General features: G+C 40.4%; 1 protein-coding gene across 3 annotated transcripts in view; it reads right to left on the bottom strand.

Moving 5' to 3' along the window:
- The window catches only part of ACSL3 (acyl-CoA synthetase long chain family member 3), a 67,256-nt gene that overhangs the window by 14,486 nt on the left and 26,925 nt on the right, over window positions 1-25,845 (bottom strand). For 2 of the 3 annotated variants that reach the window (XM_019753683.3, XM_019753684.3), the window contains 8 exons: window positions 17,412-17,829; window positions 8,245-8,422; window positions 6,877-6,986; window positions 5,742-5,880; window positions 3,615-3,765; window positions 2,184-2,307; window positions 1,861-1,932; window positions 488-627 (listed from right to left, as the gene is read on the bottom strand). In XM_019753683.3, the coding sequence (XP_019609242.1) occupies window positions 488-627; window positions 1,861-1,932; window positions 2,184-2,307; window positions 3,615-3,765; window positions 5,742-5,880; window positions 6,877-6,986; window positions 8,245-8,422; window positions 17,412-17,789 (1,292 nt within the window). In that variant the 5' untranslated portion in view covers window positions 17,790-17,829. Of the gene's footprint in view, window positions 1-487; window positions 628-1,860; window positions 1,933-2,183; window positions 2,308-3,614; window positions 3,766-5,741; window positions 5,881-6,876; window positions 6,987-8,244; window positions 8,423-9,517; window positions 9,579-11,687; window positions 11,779-17,411; window positions 17,830-25,845 lie in introns of those variants that run through there. The other variant, XM_074314025.2, reaches the window with a different exon arrangement.

Raw genomic sequence — 25,845 nt, 5'->3', positions numbered from 1 at the left:
ATATTTTCAAATTTCTAAACTATTCTGTAATTAAATCTACTCACTCTATTAGCATTACAAGAATAAAAACTTAACAGGTTTATAGTAAAATTGGTCATTTAACACTTTAAACGCAAAACATTTAATCATATTTTGTATTTTATACTTATATTGAAATAAATTTAAAAGCAAAGAGAAACAATTTCTCAAAATAATTAAAATCATGTGTCCACATAAAATATAAGCACACTATTAAATACAGCAAAATTGTAAGTGAAAATGTTTTTCAAATAATGTTACAATATTTTTTATTGTTCATATTCTTTTATTGTTCTTTTATTGTCTTCTTTTATTGTTCATATTCTATTGTTCATATGCAAGATGGATTTCTAAAGAGTCTCTTTGACTTTTTAAAATAAATTTATTTCTCATAACTACTTCAATTAGTGAAGCAATTAATGTGAACAAAATGACTAAATTATCAAGAAGAGGGAGAGCCTGTACTTACCTGTCACACAGTGGAGTACTACGCCCTTTTGAAATCTGTTCCATTTTGTAATTATAAGCCAGAATAAATAGATTACGTTGAAAACTACTCATTTCATTCACTTTATTCATGACGTTTTTGTAGATCCGATCCATGATTTCCTATATGGATAAAAATGAATTAATACAGTCAATAATGCTATCAGCTGCCTTACACATATTAAAATCTTAACGTCAGATTATTATTTCTGTCAATATTGAGGCATTTCAAAAGATAGACATTCTATCAGGAACAAACTTTTAAAAGAAAGATACAGTTGGATTAAAAATGAGGTTTCTGTAAAAATAATTTTTAGTAACAGAAATATATCTGGATGCTCATATGAGTAGTGAAAAAAGAAAAGCCTTAGGGCAGTAATATATCATTGATTCTTTATATTGTTTTTCTTTTTTATCTTATTTATTCTGAACTAAAATTTAAACTCACTAAATAAATGAACAACAATATGAAACGGTTTTTCAAATTCTCATAACTTTATCTTATACAGAATACCACATTCTTGCTCATAAGTGGAGCATGGGTTATTTTGGTTAGTTGTCTTTCAATGATGCACCCAGGAAATTTTCCTTGTCTGCACTACATTTTGCTTGCAGGGCCTATTACTACGAAGTATACTTTAAGGACTTCAAATAGTTTGTCCTCTACAACTTTAAATTATATTTTTCACATGAACTGAAAATTTAAAGATACTACTACTAAGGAAACTATTTACCTACAGAAATTCCAAAACTGCTGGCCATTTATATTTGACTTTGGAAGAACTATGTAATTATGCTTAGATGTGAGTGCTCAGGTATCTGATAATTCCCAACGCTTTCAAACAAAATCAGAAAGCCACATAAAACTTACAGTAAGGAGACCGAAAAATCACTGTGTCCTACTGAGCTTATTCTCAGACCCCACCCCATGCCTGGTATTATATTAAGATGCAGAGTGCTTCTCAGGTCATTCAAAGTTGCACCAACTTCTTTTCTGTCAGTTTTTTTGGGGCCTAGGCCAGACTTTCCCTGAGGACTGAGGCAGGGTATTCTAAGACTTGCTTAGAAAGAGGTGATTTTAAACCTTCTCTCCTATGTCCTGGGCTTCAGGTTTCTACAATAGCAAAGAGATCTCATGAAAATGATGTGAACAAGAAGCTATTTATGGAAAGGAGCTAATATCATGTAAAGCTGAAAATAAAAAAAGCTAAAACAAGACTGACTAAATCCTGTAGAGCTTAAAGCAATATAGATAATAAAAAATAAATCCTATACAAACTACCTTGACAACAGTATCATTTCCACTAGCATTTATGCTCTGCAGCAGATAATAATAAATTAATGGTCAGTTCTTACCGGAACCGCTGCCATCAGTGTTGGTTTCAACATGGACGTATCCCCTTTGCTTCCTTTTTTTATTTTTGAAGACTACAGAGAGAAAAAGTGGTCTGTATAAAGCGATCCTTATTTTAAAAATTCAATGGAATTCTTAGATCAAGAAGCATATTATAAATGCATCATTTTAATTACTTATATTTTTGAAAAGCACTTAAAAGGCAAGTGCTTATTTTAAAATGATTAACTGTCATCTTTACAATACATTGTCAAACTGATGGGGGAAAATGAGTTAAAAATAATTATGATTTTTTAGGATCTCAAGTCCCAGACATTTAACTTACCTGATCTGCTAAAGTCTGTGGTGAAGAGTAGCCAATGCGACACCCATGAGAAAGACAAACGAGCTCAGCACTTAATTCTAAAACATGGGCCAGAGGCAAATATCCAATGTAAACATCTTCCTCTCTGAAAGGAAAAGGAGACACAAGAAACACAGTGAGGCGCGTCTCTGCTGAAGCGACCGCGATGGGAGCAAGCTTGAAAGGGCACATGGAACGGCCCTCAGGGCATCAGTCTGGCTTCCTGCTCCTGGCAGAGAGGGACAGACAGAGACACACACACAGATAGACACTTAGGTGTCTCGGGAAAAGATCTATAGCTCAACCTAAAACTGAGGAGGTGGACAGTCTAAGTGAGTGGCTCTGTTTCCAGTCCTATTTGAAGGCACTCACTAATAAATCGTGAGTGCTAAGGAAGCAAAGTGCTAAGGAAGAGGAAATAGGAGTTTGGAGGAAAAAAACAAAAAACAACAAAGGTTCTTTAAGACAGTAGAAATCATCTCAGGAGGAAATGGTCTTTAAAGCCAGTGGGCTACCAAACAGAGTTCAAATAGAATCCACAACTGTCTGCCAGGAATCTTACAGAAGACAGTCCTGTTCTGAGAGGCAAATTAAATGATAACAAATTATACCTTATATAAGGAAATGTCTATGTATATATATTTCAAGAACTGTCCCCATTCCCAAACTAGGAAGGGCAACTGAGGCAAACCCAGAAGGAAACTGTTGCTCTTAATTTTTTTCTGAATGTTAAGCATACATGAGAAATCTCTCCATCCCCAAATTCAATTCCACAGTGACCTGTGTGTGCATGTGTGCGTGTGCACGTGTGTGTGTTTATGTGTGTGTGTGTGATTTCTATGCATAGGGGCATCAAAAATATGCAACCACTGGACCAGGTCAGACATCAGCATTTTGATTCCATCTCTGGGAAGATTCCTTTCCAGTCCCTCGAAATCCCACCTTGTCTCCTCCACCAGCGTCATTCCCACGCCAACATGCCCACCCTCCCTTGCTACTACTGGAGTCTGTCTTAAAAAGCAAAATCAGAGACTGAACACGGACCCTCAATAAACATTTACTGGGTATATTATTTGTTCACCTGAATTATAATATACTTTGGTATAGAAATGACTACAGAAGCAACAACACCCACCAATTAAAATAATTTAAATTAAGGATTTAAGTCAGTTAAAATTTGCAGTTTTAAAGTAAAAAGTAATTATTAACAATAATACCTATAACTGTATTTTAAACTTCACAACAATAACTATTTTGTAACTAATTTTAATGTCCTTTTTTGAAGGACATGCCTACTGTGAACAGACTTTGAAGGACTCATTGAACCACATCCTACTAAATGACACAAATGTTTAACATCACAACAGACAAACAATGGAGCCCCCAAACACACACTTGTCTCCCATGACCTACCCCAGCCGTGGGATCCTCTCTGCCATCCCAGTTATCCCAGCGATGATGTTACTGTGCGAGATCATGACCCCCTTGGGCAGCCCAGTGGATCCACTCGTGTACATGATTACTGCAATATCTAAGGGAGCTGGTTTGCTAGGAGGTTTGTTTTCTGTATTGGAGAAAAAACAACAACACATTTCTGAGAAATTTAGCCACATCACCAATTTTTTTCATAATCATTTGTTAACTCAATTCAACATCTATTAATTGTAACCATACAAAGGTCAACAAAACAGATCAAGTCCCTGCACATAAGGGTCATATATTCTGTTGGGACAGACAAGCATATAAATCTACAGTATAATAGAGCTATGAAGAAAACAAAGCAAGACGAGGTGAGGAGATGAAGGTAGAAGCCATTAATATACAGATGGAAGAGACAGGAAAGACCTTTCCGTAGAGCTGATATTTTAGTGAAGACCTGAATAAAGTGAAAAATGGAGCTAGGAAAATTCACCCTGGAATTGGGAGACTGTTTCAAGCAGAAAAAAAGCAAAAGCAAAGGCCCTGAGGGAAGAATGTGCTTGGCACATGTGAAGACCAGTAAGAAGCGTGGTGGGGCATGGAGTGAGCAAGAGGGCAAGCAGCAGGAAATGAAGGGGAAGCCAGGAACAGTGCATGCAGAGCCTCAGAGGCCACGCTAAGGACTCTGGATTTCACTGTGGGGTGGAGAGCGCTGTTGTTTTGAACAGGGGCTTGGCATCACCTGTGGTAAGGACCGTTCGGGCTGCTGTGTGTCTACTTCAGAAAGGAGATAGAGACAAAAGGCTACTCCAGCAGTTCAACTAAACACTCGGGTGGCTGGACGAGGATTGACAATGTGCTCCATTTGCACCATGACCCACAGTACACAGAAGTGGGTCATGGATGGTGCTGCTGATCTGCCTGAGTTAACCTTGGAACCACTCTAAATGTGGACTTCTTAAATCCGTGTGTGGAGAGGGCAGCGGGGGGATCTTAAACACGTTCCCAGGTGAACCCTTTCTCTCCTACCTGCCCAGATATATTTCTTGACCATTGTTGCCACTCCAGTCCTTACTTCCTCGCCTGCCATTCACTCCTTCATCCCAGGGCACCACACTCCTCCACCAGCACAGCTCTCTAAGGGGACGTCTGCTACGTCGGATGGTCCTCTCGCAATCCCTGTGTCACCCGACTCCTCCACTGCACCTCGGTCCTGCTCACGACTCCTGTGTCTCACCGCCCTTTTCCTTTCACTTGTCTCCCACGAACCACACTTTTCTTTCTTCCTCTCTGACCAATGCTTGCTGGCCTCTGGAGGCACCTTTCTCGGTGGGTGACCTCACCTACTCCACAGCTATAATTAAAACCTAAGTATTTCCAGCTTCCAAATCCCATAGCTCCAAACTTAACTCCCAAGTACTAGACCTGCATAAGCCACTGCTCATTAGATATCGACCTCTGAATGTCCCCCAGCACCTAAAATTCAATATGCCCCAAATTATTAATGTGAGCCTAACCCATTCCGGAGCTGAGCCAACGTCTACCTCTAATTCATCACTGTTTCCAACTGTAAAGGAAATACGGCCCCACCGCCCTCGCAGCTTTTTGTGACACCCCTAAACATGAGTGCACTCTCTAACATTTTTGGACACTTATTTCAAGGTAGGAACTTCCCGAGTCACCATGCCTTGGGGCGCTAGCTGGAAGATAAAATGATGCGCCCTCTGCAAAAGGTAGAGTTGGAGCAGGGAGTAAAAGGAGGGATCTTGGTTTAGCCACTCTAGCTATTTGTTAGTACTTACAGGTAATTCACAGAGGACAAGTTTAATGTCATTATTTATAAAACTAACTTTGTATCATTCAAAACTGTCAGAAAAAGGAAACGGAAAAACTATAATGTACAACGAAATGTGTTTTAAACTGATTTCAAATATATACACTTTTAAAACACTCATAAATTGTATTTTTCCTTAACCCTTCCTTTATAGGGTAGACGTGCACCTAGAAGCGATAGTCTAGAACACTGACTTGTCACTTGATCTAACTTTGGGATCGCATACTTGGACGACGCTGGGGACCGTGGCCAGAGAAATGACATGAGGAACCGGAGCTGTGACTCACCTGTGCTGGCCTTCGCCCCCAGGGCCTGCACAGCGGCCATGGTGTGCACGATGACGCCCTTGGGGAACTCAGACCACGTTGGTGGCTTACCGTCCACGGTGATGATGTGCCGCAGGCGGGGGACGAGAGAAACGATATCCTGGACAAAACACAAGCACTCGTCACGTTCATTATTCATCATGAAACAGCTTAGCAAACAGCCCAGGACACAAGAAAAGTAATTAACCACATTCAGTGATTAATTTCTTGCCTCAAAAAAAAAAAACCAAGGAGGAGGGTACATTGGTATGAATAGCACTTTTTTCAGGTGGGAAAATATTGGACTGAAATTTAAATTGCTGTTTTACAGCATTAGATTTACTGGGTGTACCCAGTTCTTCGATAAAATCTTAACAACAAAGTGACTTCCTCACAAAATGGGCATGTAAATATAAGCTGCCTGAACTACAGGGTAGCTGAAACCCCCCACGTTTAAAAGAGGCTAATAAAGATACAGGGGGGGAGGGGAGGGAATTCACTTATAAACTTGTATATATACTGGGAGTGCCAAAAAATGTACACACGTGACTTGTATTCATCTTTGGTTATCGGTATATATTGAATATTACAATTTTAATGCCATTTTTTCCTTTCTTAAAATGTGTATACATTTTTTTGGCACCCTCTGTATATGAAAAAAAGAACAAATCAAATTATTTTCATGGGGAATTGTTGCGAGACTACAGAAACTCCTTTTTCCTGTAGTTCCATAGTTTCTCTTATCCCATTAAAAAATTCGGAAAACTCATGATTCAGTGCTTCAGAAATAAGATAAATGAATTACTAGCTTAAAAATAAACCTCCAAAATTGCAAATTTATTGAAAACAGAGTAGAAAATACATGAGCACAATAAATTTGTAATCCCTTCATCTTAGATATGGGCATATTAAAAATTAATTTAACTCTCTACACCACTTATACATAATTATATACGAAATGTCCTTTTTCTTTTCTAAAGGAATAGAATGATGATACCCCTACAAGTTTATAATGACATTAAGGATTTTAATGATCATAAAAGAGCTATCACTATAGCTCATGACACTGCAATTCGAAGGCATCAGACAGTAGTTATAAAATACCTCCAGTCCTCACCTTCAACTTTGTTTGTAAGAGTTCCTTACTAGTAATGATGTTGGTCACCTCGGTTTCATTTAATCCATGAACAATTGCTGGACCTCCTAGAGTCGCATATAAGGTAACAACTACAGGGAAAAGAAGGGCAAGTCAGATACTTGAATATTTCATGGGAGCACTAAACATAAGCAAAGCCTCTGAAAGCGGACATGGATCATAATGGAGCATATGCTGAACCTTCAGTCATTGGGGCCACAGTTTATGATCAAACTAAATTACTGTATTATACTAATCAACATTGTGCTTACTCACCTTTACCTAATTTCCCCCAAGATTTCCAAAATTTTACAATAAAGAACTCTTACTTTTTGTTTTACCTACAGATGTTACTCTGGGACTGTCATACTGGAAGGAATTATGTCTGATTTCTAAAATGTTTAAATCTTAGTTATTAACGAACTACTTGGTACCAAAATATGAAAAAGAACATATACCAACAAAATAACATGTTGAAGGTCAGATTTAAGGTATTATATGTTAAGAAAATAGCATGAACAAGCATCAGCACTGCTTATTCTAAAGTAGAAAAATATAAAGAAAACCATTCTTAAAAATATTAAAATTAAATGTAGATTTTTATTTGCTTTCTGCCTAACTCAAAAAAGTTAGACTTAAAGTGACTTTTTAAGAGATAACAATGGTTTTAAAGCGTCTCAAAGAAACATTTTGTAAACCCAAACCTGTGAAAACAAAAAGGTATGCCAGTTTAGAACAAAAACAAAAACAGTGGAGACATTTACAGCGAGAAATCTGGTAAAAGTATCTTTTCTGTTTCATCTTAAGGATAAGACAACGGCCATACTTAACATCACATTTTGGCACCAAGACCTCAGAACTAAGCTTCCAGGACTGCCTCACAGACTAAGGTATCAGGATTACCACTCAAATAGTTAACAATATAAACATTCCCTATCATTTAACCTAGCATTGGGTTTCAGGACTGGAAGTGTTTTAGAAGACAACTGTTACTGCTAACAGAAGTGGTGTAACAAAATGACACCAATTCCAAAGGGGAATTCCAAAGAGGTGACAGTAGAGCCCATAGGGCAGGCACAGTTCCCTAGACCCAGAAAGTCCCCTATGAATAGGCTCAAGTCCCCTTACTACATCCATTAACTGTACCTACCATTTGTTCTACAACTGATTCCCTGTCCAAAGCAGACCAATAATTCTAAGTTTTAACAAAGAGTTCTCCACTGACTGGACACAAGGTAAAAATTAACATCAGAATTTTACACTCTTAAGAGTGAAATGCTTGTAATAATACTATCATCTCTCCCACAGTAACAAAAATCCACTCTTCCAGAAAATAAGAAACCTACATACGCTGAAAATTATACATAAAGCACGCCTGTGCAGCAATCATCCATTCGGCCCTGGTTTCACAGAAGATGGCAATGTTGGTCTTTGGTCTCTGACCCAACATCTGTAAGCCGTTTCCAAAATTAAAAGCTCTAACGAAGACATCTTCATAGGAGAGCCAATTGTAGTGTCCAAGAATAACCTGAAGAAAAAAACAAAAACAAAATACAAATAGCTTTCAATAAAACCAAAATACTAATTTCTAGAAAGCCAGGATGTGTTCCAAATTTTGACAAGCCAGAAAGTTATGCTTGCATGTAATTAAACTAGTTTTTAACAAAAAACTGGAAAGTGGGTTTCTAGTGAAAAATCTATTTTGAAAATTAGCTATTTTGCAGTATCTTCTATGACGATTCAAATTTTATGGTAAATCTTCAACTGTAATTTTTTTTTGGAGGGGGGGTTCTTTTTCAAAAATATTCAGGGTTTGACAGCATCTTAAAGATCAACTTTCTGGCCCAAGGGTCATATGCTAATAATTCATTTACAGGTTTTATTTACTTAAATGATTTAGATATTAGTTTAAAATTGAGCCTAGTATCAAGTACTACTGGTACCAAAATTTTACTTTCCCTTTACTTATGAATTCCTGAATTTCAGTATTAGGTGGTAAAAACACGATTCACAAACAAATTGGCCAGAACGAAGCTAATAGAAATATTTATAGCTGATCAATTTCAATTGCTGTATCTAACTCTGGATAAGCGAAGTAAACAAGTCTCTAGTTGCACAACCAGGTGGGGACTAGTTGTATATTCAAAGTCCCTCTGCTGAAGCCTTAAATGCTCCCCAGCACCGCTGGACTTTCCACATTCCAGCTGTGCTTACCAGAAGTAGGTAACATCAAGTCTACATGGGTAACAATCTTGTTGTGAAGATGGTTAACATATGTTGTCTTTAGGAATTTTCTCCAACTTAGATCGGACTATAAATCCCCAACTATATACAGAATGGATAAAAAGCTCCTCTCACTGCAAATATACAGCCTGTTCGCAAACAGGGCTGTGTCATCAATATATGTCTCACACGCCTTAAAACTGTATTCACTTTCAAAAATGCTCACAACATTTAAGAGACTTCCATAAATTAAGAGGTTGGATGAAGATAAAAATGGAAAAAGGATAAATACTGCCCTCTAGTGTCCTGTTCCATAAAGGACTTAAGAAATAATAGTGATGGATAAGGCAACTATCTGTACTTAAAACACTTATTTAACTTCAGTGTCCGAAACTCTCACCTTGCTCTGCACCCCCACGAAATGCTCAGCACGAGGAGCTCCAATGACTTCAAAAGGAGCTCTGTGGGGGTGAGAAGACAGATGAGAATTCGGCGGAACGTGCAGGAGCTGGATTACAACTGTTAAGAATTTTACACTCCAAAGATCACATGAGCTACCGCCTTGATTCTAGAATCTAAATGATGAGCTTTAAGAGTTTCAGAGGACACATGAGTTCTGAAAAGGCATTAGGTATACAACCCAAATACATAAAGCCATGTGATGGTGCCACCATGCGGCAAAGAAACCAGATCATGAGTTTAACTGAAATATAATCAAAACCCGAGCTTCATTTAATTCTTTAATAAATCACTGAATCTTCTAGCAGTGATCGTTCCTATAAATATTACATTCAGTGAACCCCATAATTTTACCTGACTTGTGCTGCAAAAAGTTTCCAATCCTAACTTTGTCCTTATGGTGACCCCAACATGAGATTAAACTCATTTCCTTACTCCCTGCTACACTATTGAACACAGCTGAAGAACAGCCAACCTTACTAAATCCAGAATCACAGATTTCACCACCCAGCAATCCTATATGCTTCCCTGGAATATTCATTTTCTCACCCTCTGAAATGCCTATTTGAAACCTTCTCTCCCTTCAAATATCCTCCAACCTCTGTCTCCCTTCTCCACTTCCAGGTGATGATAATGTCTCATACTTCACTGAGAAATCAGAAATTAAACAGAAACTCCCCTATCTTCCTACCACCAAGTTTAATGACCTGCACAAATCTGTACCCCTATCTTTGCAGTCCTTGCGGTATTACAATGGTTGGAGTGTCCCCGACAAAAGCCAAAAACTCACAAGGACTTGGCTTCAAAGAGCTGCCCAAATTTCCATCTCCAGTCCTGACCGCCCCACCCCTTACTTTTTACTTGATTAGTCAACCACAGTGTCTAACAGACATTCCTCAAATCCAGCCATTTCCTTCCACCTCCACTCTGTGCTCCATCTCTCTCCTGAACTCACCAACGCTGACTGGCCAACTTGCTTCCATTCTCATTCCCCGACAGCAGGGAGTGGTTTTTAAAAAACATCAATCAGCTTACTCCTCTGCTTGCTGTTCCGTAGTGTCTCCCCCATGCAGGGTTAATGGAGCCCAACACCTTACCCTGGCCTACAAAGCCGGAAGGGACAGGGCCGTTGCAGGGGTCTGTGCTCATCTCAAGCCCCCTCCACTGACTCACTTCCTGTAAATACAACTTTGTCCTTTCTGTCCTTCAAACAGGTTGGGCCCAGGCAGGAAGTAGGAAGAGGCAGGAAAGACGCCTGGGGCACATTTCAGGAGGCACTCACCCTCAGGGTCTTGGAATGCACCCTAAGTGCCTCGCCCAGCTGGGCTCACTGCTGTTGGAGAGCCACCGCACTCTCCTGTCCCACTGCACACAAGGTTCATTACCCAGACCTTCAGAGGTGGGTCCTCCTCATTCTTCAGTCCTCCACGGAGCCATAACCTCCTCAGCAAGGCGATATCTGAGCTCCAGTCAGCTGTATTTCCTCACAGTAGTCACTAAATCTGGTCACGTATTATTTGTCTATCTTCCTCCCATACAAACGTCAGATCCATGAGAAGAAGAACCTGTGTTTTCTTCATTAGTGTCCTCCTGGTGCCTACAGAAGTACCTGGCACACAGTAGGCACTCAGCAATTATTTGCCAAATGTGTGGAATGGGTGGTGTAATCAAACAAAACTTCAGTTCACTCCGGGCTTTGAGGGAGTTTTCTAACCTCTCTCCTCCAGCAGCTGCATTTTTAAAATGATTGCTTTGAGGGGAAAAAAAATCCATATCCATCTAATCATTTAACTCCCATAGCTACTTTTGTTCTGATCACCATTCAATCGCAAACGTCCTTTGCCTTCCACCTCCTAAAAGTCCTGACCCATGAGCCATATAAGACATAAATGTTTAATCTTCCCGAGCCAGTCAGGAAAATGAATGCCTAGTGTGGCCGTGTGAATGGTTATTGGGGAGTCTCTGAGCGGTTTCCTTGTTTGTAAACTTAAGGGGAGCAGCACCAGGATCCCTACCGTCCCCTTCCTCTGACATTTAGCTGGCTGTACACTCTTATTCCATGACACATATGACATACACAAGTGTAACTATCAGTGTTGTCAGACTCTCACCTCCTGGGACACAGGAACTTCATTTACCATGTTCAAGAACATGAGATTAGGTGTCTGCTAATGCTGATGATGAGGGTCTCTGATCTCAAAAGAAAACTATAAAAATAAAACGGAGATAATATATAGAACATTCGACAGAATAAAGGCACACAAATACTTAACCATTCAGGACCCTGAAGAATGAGACAGTCTAATATAACAAAGATCAAGTTTTTGGGTAGCTGCGAGTTTATCCTCTGTGAGCACTAGGACATGTTTTGTTTTGTTCTTACTTCAACCATTTAAAATAGAAATATTTCAAAATTACACACTTTCCTGCCTTCTTCAGCAAAGTATACCTGGTTTCATTTAACCTTTCTCTCTGCAAACGAAGATCATTATAAACAAATTATTGTAAGGGAGTCCGAGAAAGTGAAAATATTCAAGGAATCTGGATGGTTGGTAATAATCATGATGATGATAGGGCAGGTAACCTTTACCATGTGCACTACCGTGTTTCCCCGAAAATAAGCCCCAGCCGGACCATCAGCTCTAAGGCGTCTTTTGGAGCAAAAACTAATATAACACCCAGTCCTTTATATAAGACCTGGTCCTTTATATTATATAAGACCCGGTCCTTTATATTATATAAGACCGGGCCTTATATTAATTTTTGCTCCAAAAGACGCATTAGAGCTGATGGTCCGGCGAGGGCTTATTTTCGGGGAAACATGGTATGCGCTAAGTGAGCTGCAAACATTGGCTTATCAAACTCTCACAATAACTCTAAGGGACAGTTACCATTATTATTCATATTTTACATATGAGAATACTGAGGCACAGAGAAAGCATAACTTTCTCAAAATCGCACAGCTATTAAGTGACGGGACTAGAATATGAACCAGGCAAACTCATTCCAGAATCGAAGTACTGAGTCACTATCGCCAATTGCACTCCAGAAAGGAGCTGGGCTGTTACTGGGCAGGTGAGTAAGGTGGCCTGATAACAACTTAAAGGATCGTTTCAGCTGCCGGGTGTGAGTGGGTTACAGCAGAGGCAAGAGCGGAAGCAGAAGATCTGGTTTTTAAAAAGCGGGGGTGGAAGGGGGAAAAAAGAACCACTCATGTCTTTTTGCCTTGAGTCGTTTGTTGGTACAGGTGGTGCCTCTAACAGAGATGATAAGGAGAGGGACAAGTGTGAAAAGGCAAACCAAGAGTCCTGGTTGAGGAGAGTGATACAATAACCAAACCACAAATCCTGGCCAAGTGACTGACCATTATATGACTCAGTTATGATGTAAATGTCCTAATAAGTCAGAAAACAAACAGCATACACATATGCAAATGTGACTGCAGCAAGAACACAAAAGTAGGTGCTGAGGAAGAGGAAAAGAAAGCTAAGTCGACTCCCAAGAACAGAAGTATTTCTATTATCTTTTTGGATCAATTTAGAAGGAACATCATAGTGAAATCTTATCTTTGTAAACACTATGATTAGAGAATTCCTTCTATTTTCTTCTCTCTAATGTGCATAAAATAGAAGGAAAGAAAATAGTGTTTCTGGTAGTTAGATCACAATGTTTGAACCAGCATTGTGTTCTTTTCTGTTTCACTATAAAATTATTTTATTCTCTGTTCTACTTCAGGTACATGTATTCTAGAGATGCTCTGAAAACCAATCATTTCACTGCTCTTCATTTCACAAGATACGCTGCTGGGAAGGTGGCAATCAGGTGACACTGACACACACTCCAGGTGCGTAACTCTGCTCCAGTGTTATAAAACCATAGAAAGGAAACTTTACATGAAGGGGCAACGGAGCTGCAGAAGCTTGCCAAGCCTCAAGAATACTGCAGCCTCTGCTTCTTTGCCTTTTGTTTTTCAATTTGTGCCCCCCAGGAAGACCTGTCTAGATGAAGCTGAGGGCCACCCTGCTTTGGCATAATTAATGCAGAATCAGCACCGCTGCCTTTTCCCTTTCACTTCTCTTCCCTTGGGAGCTCAAAATAGACTTTTAGAATAAGATGGAAATAAAGATCCCATTTCCAATCCATTCCATTCCCAGTTCATTAATTGGAAATCCAGTGTTGGGTATCTTTGCTTCAGTTATATCAGATACATTCTAGGGTTAATCCCCAAAGCCTCAAAACAGGGAGGAAACTTTTAGATATTGCTACATCATTACCTTTCTTTCCCAATTAAAGACTGTCTTCAAATACAGAAATTATAAAATGAAGACACACTTGTGAACATGTCTGCGCTGTACTGAGAGTGAGCACTGAGCAAAAGCCACAAGGCCTAAGCAACCCCACCCTTACGTCTACACGCCAATTGTGAAAGGTCCCCTTTTCACTGCCCTACCACAGCAGATGCTGTTATTGCTGCAATACAATGGATGAAAGAAACCGAGACACCGAGAAACCAACAGGGAAAAAGAAGGCCTAGCTTGTTTAACACACAGCTGAGATCCCCACAGTCCAGTCTGCAGGCCACTGCTACCGCTGCAACGCAGACCAACAGAAACTCGTCTTAGATCACCAGTGGGACAGCACACTTTCTTCTTAAGGCTAACAAAAATATTCGCTTCATTTGTTATACACAAAACCTAAACATTAATTTTATTTTCTAATGAGCCTAATTTCACACAAGAAAAATATAACATGTTTTCTATACCAGAGTTTATGTAAAGACTTCCAAAAAAGTATGATGAATCACAAATGCCTATGATAGACAGACCGTCTGATGGTAATGCAGTATAGACAGAAAAAGTCACTAACAAAAAGTAGTTTTCCTCACCTTCCAACTTTTCTGAGTTCAAATATTTCTTTGTTGAATAAACAATGACCATAAAGGCACCATGGTCAGGAAAGGGAGGAAAAAGCCGTGTGTGTACACACACACACACACACACACACACACACACACACGCACGCGCGCGCGCACACACACACACACACACACGGAAAACAACTGCCCTTATGCCCACTGTGTTATCTGCTCACATTTAAGGAAAACTTTGATAGTTCTGGGATTTTACTTTGCCCTAATTATACTGATACCTAAATTAAGAAGGTATTTCATAGTCACCATATTTTTAAAAACTTGGGACCTCATTCGCTGCTGTGAGTACTGAATGATGACTAAAAAATAGTACTTACCCCATAAAAATGCCTCTAGTATGTGTGAAGTACTGGAAAAGAGTTATACTTCCTGCTAAAACAGGACTTGTTATATATGCTTAGATTCAGAATAAGAGAACCCAGCCTTTGAATTCAAATAGCATCAGATCAAAAGATAAAAGTAAATGCTTTTTAAATAATATGACTAGCGTAGAAAAGAAGGCAGAGGAGTGGAAAACTTTAGCAACTGAAAAAATGCAGCGTTTTCGGTACCTCTTATAACTACCAGATCTCTCAAAAACAGAATCAAAGATGGTATACCATAAAAAGTACCAATAAAACATGACGAAAATCAGACATCATTATGAAAAAAATGTTCTGTAAATTATAATCTAGAGGCTACAAAATAATCAAACATGCTTAACTGTATCACTTCAATTTCTAGAAATACGCTATTACCTCCAGCTAGATCTTAAGTTAATTTAGTAGGGGGAAAAAACCAAAGAAACAGGGAATATGCCTTAAAAGTCCAGTGACCATATCATTCATCCAAACCAGTTCTGAGACTCTAAGGGGGACGTATTAAGGTCAGATCAACAGATATAAATCAGGGCTGTGCCAGGCAAAACAAGATAAAAGATCTCTCTGAAGGTGGGGAACATTTAGATTCTTGTCTAGAGTTAAAAAAATGTAATTTCTAGGACTTACTGACATTAGCTTGCTTTCCATCTCCTTCATGTGTAGGAGAAAAAACATGGAATTCGTGTGCTAAGCGCCAGAGCGAAAGGACCATTAAGTAGGTTAAACAACACGGCCTGGCTCTGCAGTGCAGAGGAGCTCTGAGAATTTCATTCCCTAGTGTGATTACTTGGACTTTCCTCCAAGATCTGAGTTCCTTCATGACTGATAGAAAAATGAAGCTGGAGTCAGGACGCAGTTGGAAAAAAGGGTAAGAGAAAATTAAGGTTGCCTACACAGGTATTAATCCCATAACCCAGCCAAAGCTATCAAGCAACTACAGACCATCTTACGGCCTCTAAAAAGTTTTATCTCCAGTTTTTACCTACAGGGGATTCAAGAACTGCTTTAACAGTCATGTATCCAAGTTCTAAAACAGGCTTTTCATGTCATTTCTATAGCTTTGTGGGGATTAAAAAAAAAGGGGGGGTGGGAGGATTTTACAGAAAGTCACCTTACAGGGTGATCTGACCATAAATTCCTAACTGGGCAGGTCATGGTGGGCCGTCACACCCCAGGCACGTAACTTCCTTAGTGAGAGGTTTTAAGCCAGCCTGTCCATTTTCCTTGTCCATCTAGGTTACCACCAGAAGTACCAGGAGTAATACCTCTGAAGGGAGCATTAACCCTCAAAAGAGCACATAATTTTGTTACTATCCTGTAATCCAATCCCCGCCTCAATTTCTCTAATCTTCCTTACGTCCCCCTCCTCAATCTCAAATGCATAAAAGAAGCTGCAAAACTGTAATTCTCGGGAGCATTTGAGCTCTTGCTCCCCGGCATGTGACGTCAGTTTGGCTCAAATAAAGTCTTACAAAAACTCTCTACAGGTTGGAACATTCTTACATCGACATTTACTACCCTTCATAGTGCCACACTATTCCATCATCTGTCTCTGTAGTCACTGTAGTTGTTCCCACTGAAATCCCAGTAATAACAGAAGCTAGAGCATGTACACTAGATGCCAAAGTGTGCTACGCATAGTGCCTGGGTGCGCATGTGAGCTGGGATTAGTTTAAGGGGTATGGAGCGAGAGGGCCTGGGTTCTAGCTCTGGCTTCAGCACTAGCTAGCTGCAATGTCCGTGGGTAGGTTGCCCAACCTACCTGTGCCGCTGTGTTGTTATCGGTAAAGTAAGGATAACACTAACTCATGGGGCTATTAAAAGCCTTAAGTTTAAGTTGACATAGGTAAAGCTCTTACAGCAGCCTGGCTCAAAGAAATGCTAATATCAGCAATGATCAATATCTCCATATTATCAATAAAGAAAGTGAGGCCAGACTGTTAACTAACTTTAACTAAGTCACACAGCTAGTAAGTGGAAAGGCTAAGATTCAAACCCGTAGACCGGATCTGAAGTCCAGGCTCTTACAGCCTGTTTCAAGTCAACAACGGCAGGTTCTTCTCCACTGGTGAAAAGAAATTCTTCAAAACAATGCAAATGCCACAACCAAAGGACCAAGACATTAAGTGCCCAGTGGAAGCGACATTAGAATCAGAAAACAGCAGGTCCCACCCCAAAACCCAGAGCAACCTCAAGCACATACAGGTGCTCAGGAACCACCAGGAGTTGTGGGTGTCCGACCCCAAACTGCCCTAGACATTCTACTCCAGGCCCTGGAAACCATTCGGGTTCAGCTGTGCCCCACGCCCCACGCCCTGCACCTCACACCCGTGGGCTTCTCAGGCTTTGTGAAAGTTCAGGACCAGTGAGGGCCGGAGGGCGCGGCATGAGATTAGAGCAGACCAGTCCCTTCCTACCCTGTGCCTCCTGCCCTGTGGGCAAAGCCCCACAGAAGTAGGCCCGTGCACGTCCCTTGCCCCTTGCCACCATTTCTAAGAGTACATGTTCTGCAGAGGAAATTCAAAGGCAAGGAAAAAGCGCCTTACCTTTTTAAAAATTTTTCCATTTGGTTGCACTTCATCTTCCTCATTTAAAACTTCGCGTGTTCCCAAGAGTCTTTTGTCCTTAAATTTGTTTTTCGCATACATAAAAACTTTATCTAGTGTATCACATCCAGGGTACAATACCGAGGCCAAGCCATCCAAACTGTTAACAGACCTGTATGCAGACTCGGGTTTTGAATTCACAGGCTTTGCTTTCATTTGGTTTGATTTTTCTTGTCTTGACTCAGAAAAAAAATAATATGGAATGTATGTTAAAATAGTATAAAGTGATATTATAAAGTGTATGAAATATAAAAGAATGGGGTTGATGGTCTGTTTTAGCTTCATGGTTGTTGGTTTTGAAGATACGTGGTTATTCATAAGTGCTCAAAAAGTAGAATTAACAGATCTCCGTAAGAATCTACAAGGAAGAGAAAGAAAGATATTAATTCAAAATCACTTTTAAATAACAAATAACTTTGAAGAAAAATTCTACACATTAGATAAGCGAATGAATATTTTTTGTTTTTCGCCATCAAGCAGCAGCTACTGTGTTTCCCTGAAAATAAGACCTGGCCGGACCATCAGCTCTAATGCGTCTTTTGGAGCAAAATTAATATAAGGCCCGGTCTTATTTTAATATAAGACCGGGTATTATATAATATAATGTAATATAATACCCAGTATAATATAATATATTATATAATACCCAGTATAATATAATACCGGGTCTTACATTAAGTTTTGCTCCAAAAGATGCATTGAAGCTGATGGTCCAGCTAGGTCTTATTTTTGGGGAAACGTGGTGGTAACTGGCCCCAGCAGTGTCCTGTCCACCCGATACTTGTAAGAGACTCATTTGTACCACATCTATTAACAATGGAATTACCACAGAAAGTTTCCACCATCAATCTGTTAACAGGTAGCTTTTCCAACCTAACCCCAAGTAGTATCCCCAAACACTTCCTGGTGGCAAGAAGGGAGCAAGCAGAAGACCTACAAAAGAATGGAGACCAAACACACCCACTTCCCGTTATTCAGCGGCTCATTAAATTAAGAATGGCAAGAACTTTGCACATCGCCCCTTCTCTAGGGCCCAGGCACCCACTGCTGATCGCTGCATTCCTGCCCAGTGAGCCCAAGTCTCTCACTCCAGGCAGCAGCAAGCAATTGGAGTTGGCAAACAACATAAAACTCACTTCCAATAGTGGTTCTAGATATTTTTCAATGTAGGCAAGTTAAACTGTGAAGCAACAAGGCAGTAAACTGATCATTTTATACTTTGCACTCATCAAATTGACTGAGAATCTATTATGTTTCAGATACCATTCTAAGTACAGGGGATGTAACTGAACAAAGGTCTACGTCCCTTTCGCATAAAACCTACACACGCGAGGTGGGCAAATACACTGCACGTCTGCACAGAGGAGGTCGTGCTAGATGCACAGCCGCATCAGAGGGCTCACACTGCAGAAAAGATAAGCTTCACTGAACAAAGGAACACGCGCACGACACCACAAGAAGCCCTGAGAAAGCGGAGGGGACTCAGAATTCAGAATTGCTATAAAACAACCAAAATGTCCAGTTTAAAACAGAAAGGTATTAAGGCATGCAAATAAATAGGAAAGTATGGCGCATACATATTAATACATCGGGGGAAAGCAGGAAACAGAAATCGTCCTTCTGAGGGCCCAAATGTCAGACTGAGCAGAACACACAGCAGAGCAGCTATTATAAATATGTTCAAAGAACTAAAAGAAACCATGCTTAAAAAATTAACAGTACAATTCCCCAATTTTACAAGACAAGGAACACCTCCAAATTTGCCCCCACACAGCTGGTGAGAAGCCAAGTCTCCAAACTGATCCCCGGGCTCTGTTCTCCACCACTCCAAGCTGTTTTCTGTGACAATGCATTGTGCAGTGCTCTGGAAAACGAGTCCAGAAGACTCTGAATTTTTGCTATAAAAGGCATGGTGGGGGGGCCACTGAAGGTTTCTGTAGCAGAAAATGGCACAACGAAAACTAACAGGACATTTGAGCTGTAAAGAATAGATGCACTTTAATAACTCAGGAGAACAAGGTTAACTAAGTACTCTCACCGAAATTTAATTTTGGATGTTTGTATTTTGAGTTAAAAAATCATACTGTGATTTAAAGAACTATCTTTATCCACAGATATGATTGTACATATCATAAGTAACCCACTAAAAAAAAAAAAAAAACTAATAGAATAAGAGTTCATCAAAGGTTGCAGGATGTTAGATGAATATACAAAAGTCAACTGGGTTTCTGTACACTAGCAATGAATAATCAGAAAATGAGGTGAAGAATTATGAAACTGCAAATTTGTACTATGAAAACCACAAAACACTGTTTAAAGATATTAATGACCTAAATAAATAGAAAAATATCCCCTATATGGATTGTAAGACTAAATATTGTTAAAATGGCAACATTCCCCAAATTAATGTATAGATTCAACACAATCCTTATCAAAATCTCCGCTGGCTTTTATACAGAAATCTGTAAGCTGATTTTAAAATTCACATGGAAATTCAAAGTTACCAGCCAAACAGCCAACATTTAGTTTTGAAAAAGAACAAAGTTGTAGGGCTCAAACATCTTTATTTCAAAAGTTACTAAAAAGCAACAGTAATTAAGACAGTGTGGTACTAGCAAAAGGATAGACACTGATCAATGAAATAAAACTGAGGGTCCAGAAACAAACCCTTATATCATGGACAACCGACTTTCAACAAGTGGGAAGAGAGGGAAAGAACAGTCTTTTCAACAGATGTTGCTGGAACAACTGGGTATACACATGTAAAACGACAAAGATAGAGCCCTTTCTTATTAAAAAAAAATTAACTCAAAATGGATCATGTAAGAGCTAAAACTAATCATAAAACTAAGTACTAATCACTGAGTGTAAACAGTACTTCAGGAAGAGTATAGTGAAAGGAAGGGGCTGGTTCTGGCATTTTCTGAGAAGTCTGCTTGACCAAATGACAGCTTATTATGATCTTAAAGCCTGGGGAGAAGGGGAGAGGAAGAGATTCTGAGCAGATGATACCCCAAGTCTGAAAAAGCACCAAAGCAGGAGGTGTGTAGGAATCAGCCCCTCGGGTAGAGCAGGGTGGGGATGAGGAGATGAGGGCCAGGTGTTTAAGGTCCCAAACTCCCAAACTGTAAGGGTCAAACTGTTGTGGTCTCTGATGCCGGGAAAGGAACTTAGTTTGCATTCCAACGTACACAGGTGCCGTTTTAGAAAATAACTGTATGCAGAGGATAACTAACCTCAAGGCAGCAGAAACTGGAGGCAAGGAAATTAGATTAGAAAGTAGCTAAAATAATCCTTCCCTCCTAGATCAGGAGGCAGGGTGGGGTGTGACATGAGCCAAGCAGCCGGGAGTCCCAGCTCCTGGTGGCCCAGACGGGGGCAACGGTGGCAGCTGTTACTCCAGCCCTTCCCCACAACCGAAACCTTTCTCCTTAACATAGTGAGGATGGTTTCTGTATCTGAATCCTCAACAGAACAAAATCATGAATTAACACAGCAGCAGTGAAAAAAGGGAAAATAATACTGATGCCTTCAACTGAAACAGAAGGGCTGGTCAGTAGTTGGATGGTTGGTGGAAAGGAAATGAATACAACTCTTGAAAATAAAGGGTTTAAGATGCCATTGAGTCATCTAAACAAACTGTGAAACTAAGAGGGGTCAGAGCTAGAAGCATACATTTTGGAGTGATAATGATGGAGGATGAGACTGCCCAAAGAGAACACATAGGAAATCTCCAAGATCAAGTTCAAAGATAGAAAACTTTGAAGGGAAACCACTGCCAAGACTAAGAGGAGACAAATCCCACTGCAAGACAATGAAGCATGAGACCTTGGAGAGGCCAGTGTCACAAGTCAAGGGAAAAGAGCCAAGGAGTAAGGGTTCAGCAGTGTCAAATACAGCCGAGATGCACCAGGCACATACAATTAAGACACTTATTTTTTCTAAAATGTTTTAGATAAACTAGGTAAAGTAATATACCTTTGGCCAACTGCATCCTGTTTGCTAAAGTGGGAATGGAAAATCTAGAGAACGAGGACCCCAGTCACAGGTACTTCATTATGTTGCCACACCTCAGAAACAGTCATCACCTTTCAGAAAGTAAACTTGGACAATTAAACTTGTTAATCCTCTCCTTCACAGCTTCTAGGTTTCCAATGTAGTTTAAGAAGGCGTCCTCCATCCCAGGGCTAAATTAATGGTCAGCTGTATTTTTTCTAGTATTTGCATAATTTTTACATTTAGATCTTTAATCAAGTATGTAGTTTATTTTTCTATATTGTGTAAAGGAGAAAGCTAACTTTTTCTTCCTAATGAACTGCCTTGAACCATTTATTAAGTAAGCCACCCTTTCGTCAATTAACCAAAATGTCACCTTCAATACTAAGTTCCCATATGTGGACCTGTTTCTCGGCTCTATTTGTCTACCGCTTTGACAATACCACACTATTCCAAATGCAGATTTGCAGCAGAGTTTCTCAACTATGATCCCAGAACCACTCATATAAGAATTACCTTAGAGAATACTTAAAATGATTCCTCAGACATATCTGCCCTGCCCTTACCTCCCCAATACCTATAAATTGAAAACTCTAGTGGCAGGCTCATTTTTTTTTCTCAGTTTATTGGGGTGACAATTGTTAGTAAAATTACATAGATTTCAGGTGTACAATTCTGTATTACATCATCTATAAATCCCATTGTGTGTTTACGGCAGGCTCATTTTTAAACAGCATCCATGTGATATTTATGTGCACTAATACTTCAGAACTATGGCTTTAAATATCTGATAAGACCCTCACTATCCGTATTTTTCAAAATTTTCTTATCAATTCTTACAGATTTATTCTTCCATATAAATTTTAAAGGTTTAACATATCTGTGGCGAAACAATTCAAAAATCAATAGGGAAACAAGATTCAGGAAAAAAACAAACACCTGACAAAATATATAGAGCTCCTATAATTTTTTTTTTTAAGCAACACAAAGGAAAACTGGGCAAAGACTATGTGCAGAGACGCCAAAACAGGGGAAATGCAGATGGCTAATACACATAAGCAGCATGTTCTCCTTAACACGTAATCAAGTTTAAAATGAAGCCGTGTCAATTTTCATCCAATAGTGTCACAAAAATGGAAAAGACTGCAAGATCCAGAGTCCACTCAAGCAATTCGACAGTACTGAACACACACACACACACACACACACACACACACACACACACACCCCCTTTGCAAGCCCACGTTCAGAACTCTGGTCTACGGAAAAGTCAGTGTATATTAAGCACATATGAACAAGGATTCAACTGCTCATTGATTTCCAAAACTTTTATTGAACAGACTTCATACAAGCCCTCTTCTGGATGGTGGAGTCACAGTGAGGAACAAAGCATGCGAGGTAAACAGACCATGAACAAATAACTAAATATCATGAGGTAACAGAAGCTAATAAAGCAGGCTACGAGGAAATGAATGCCAGGGGAGGAGAGAGGTGCTTGCTTTCTAAGTGGTTAAGCAAAGGCATCTCAGATGTTACAGCAGACAATGAGAGAGGGAGCCACAGGGACAACCGGAAGATGAGCAGCCCAGCTGAACCCAGGGAGGAAGGGGACCGTGAAAGGAGATGACGTCAGAGGATACAGTGCGAATGCGGACAGATCCTGAAGGGCCTGGCAGACCACCGGGAGAACTGTGCTGACACGAGTGAAGTCACACACTGACCTACCACAAAGAGGGTGACTGGCTGCTGAGGAAGCAAGGAGACCATTTGGGAGCCTTTGCTGGGATTGGATGTAACAAGACAGTGACTTACAGCAGAATAAGGATGAGGGAAGTAATGAGAAATGAACCAATTCTCACTTTATTTTGAAGGCCTTACATACAGTGAGAAAAAAAGAGAAGTCAACAGTGACTAAGGTTTTTAGCTTGAGACACTGAAAAACAAAACTGAGCTATCATTTACTAAGAAAAGGAAGACGCAGGAGGAACAGGTTGGGGGAAGAGTATTCAGCTTTGTGAAAGGTTCCTTTGGGAGTTCTCAGCATATTGATGGTTTAGAGCCGAGACTGGCTGCGGCAGCCTAGGAGTGAGAAGAGGCCCAAAGAGCAGGTGCTGGGGCACGTCAACCTTTAGAGGGCTGGGCCGAGAGGGTCAGCAAAGGAACCTGAGAGATGGGGTCAGTGTTGACAGGGGAAAAGCAGGGCGGTGGAAGTCACAGGAGGGGGGCACTGACCAGCTTTACCTGTTATCTACAGGTCGACAAAGGCCTGCAATGGAAATGGAAGCCCCAATGAGATGAGACTTCACACCCATTAGGGCAGCTCCTATTGAAAAACAAAAGCATGGTAACAAGTATTGATGAGGATGTGGAGGTGAAGGAACTGGAACCCTCACGCACAGCTGATGGGAATGTAAAATGGCGCAGCTGCTATGGAAAACAGGATGGTGGGGCCTCAAAAAATTAAACACAGATTACTACAACATTCCATTTCTGGGTATATTTCCAAAAGAAATGAAAGCAGGGACTCAAACAGATTATTTACTTGAACTCCGAAGTTCATAGCAGCATTATTCATAACGGCCAGAAGGTGGACACAACCCAAATGTCCACTGACAGGCGACTGGGTAAACAAAATGTGGCGCAGCCACACAATGGCACATTATTCAATCCTACAAAGGAATGAAGTTCTGATACATGCTACAACATGCACGGACCTTGAGAACATACTATACTAAGCGAAATACGGCAGACACAAAAGGACAAGTATTGTATGATTCCACTTATATAAGATACCCAAAAATAGGCAAATTCACAAAGACACGAGAGTATCATCAGTGGTGGTTGCCGGGGGCTGAGAGGAGGGAGGAAATGGAGAATTGTGTTTAATGCGTTCGGCGTTTGGAATGATGGGAAAGTTCTGGAGATGGACGATGGCGATGGTTGCACAACAGTGTGAATGTACGGAACTGTTAAAGGTGGTTACAACGGTGACCTGTGTTGTGTATATCTTACTGCAATAAAAACATCAAAAAAAGGATGAAGACTGAGAATTAGACACTGGATTTGACAATGTGAAGGTCACTACTGACCTTGAGAAGAGCTGTGGTGAGGATCCAAGCCCAGCTGGAGAGAGTTCAAGAAAGACTGGATGAAAGTGCTAAAGAGAAACAGGGAAATGGGTGACAGGACAAAGCAGATTCTTTTGTTTCAAAGGTAAGAGATGATATAACTTGTCTGCGTACTCAGGCCTGTAACCCAGTAGAGGAAAGAAAAGGATTATGCAGATAAGAGTCACATCCTTGGGTAGGAGAGGGTAAGATGCATTCCCAAGTGAGGAGAGGGGAGAGACCAGGGAACCATCTCCAAGGGAGTGGTTATAACTCGTGAGGAAATTTTAAGTTGAGGAAAGCCATGAGGGGAGGAGGGGTTTGTGAAAAGGAGACGAGATCAATAAAATCTGATCCTGGGTTGGGTTACAGGATTGTTGGAATTGAGGAACGAAAGGGGAGCAAACTGGAAGCACAGGAGGTGATGGACTGAGTAGAGGGCTGGAAACTGAGGCTGCGAGGCTGTATAGTGATTTTTCCTGGGGCGGTCTAGATTATACTCATGGATAAAGGCAGCCTAGAGTACGAGATCATTTAAGGACAGGAGGTTAAGGAACCGAAAGGCCACAGAACTACAAAGGTAGTGAAACCACTAAGAATCATGACAAGATGGTAGTCGAGTCACAGGACCTGATGTTCAAACAAGAAGGAAGAGTGAGCAGTACAGTCTGAAGGCAAACCTTGGAGGACAGCAGTACTGTTTCCGAGGCAAAAACGTCTGTTTTAAAGTAACCAGATTAGGCCCAAGAGAGAGGTGCTCATGCTAAGCCCACATCAGCAAACCAAAACATAACTCAGTTTCTACGCTTGGCTCTTCCAGAAAAGGAAGGCCTAAATCAGCCAAGCGCTTGCCGGCTCGGCACAAGTTACCCAAACCAGCTCCAATACCTCCCTCGCTCCCTGAAGGAGTGACCCTGCTATAACACATCAGCAAACGCCAGTGACTCCGTCTCAGTCCTGCTCACGTCCATCCACAACACTCTCTAGCCTTGTACAACTCTTTGCAGCGCCTTTTATCTGCTAGACTGCATGGTTCCTGATTCACGAATCACTGAATAAATCCTACTAGATAGTAAACTGTCTGTGGAAAATTTTATTTTAACAACTGAAACAGAAAACAATCTAAATCGATCAAAGAATGGCTGAAGAACTTACACACCCACGTATAGATGATTATGCAGCCTTTAAGTTAAACGTACAAGCAACTCACCTGGAGGACTTCCATGAACCTTACTAATTCTTTATTTAAAAACACACAAAAAATGTGTAGA

Source organism: Rhinolophus sinicus, chromosome 17, assembly GCF_057876585.1.
Source record: "Rhinolophus sinicus isolate RSI-liver-muscle chromosome 17, RSI-T2T, whole genome shotgun sequence".
Lineage (NCBI taxonomy): Eukaryota > Metazoa > Chordata > Mammalia > Chiroptera > Rhinolophidae > Rhinolophus > Rhinolophus sinicus.
This window is presented reverse-complemented; position numbering and strand designations above follow the sequence as displayed.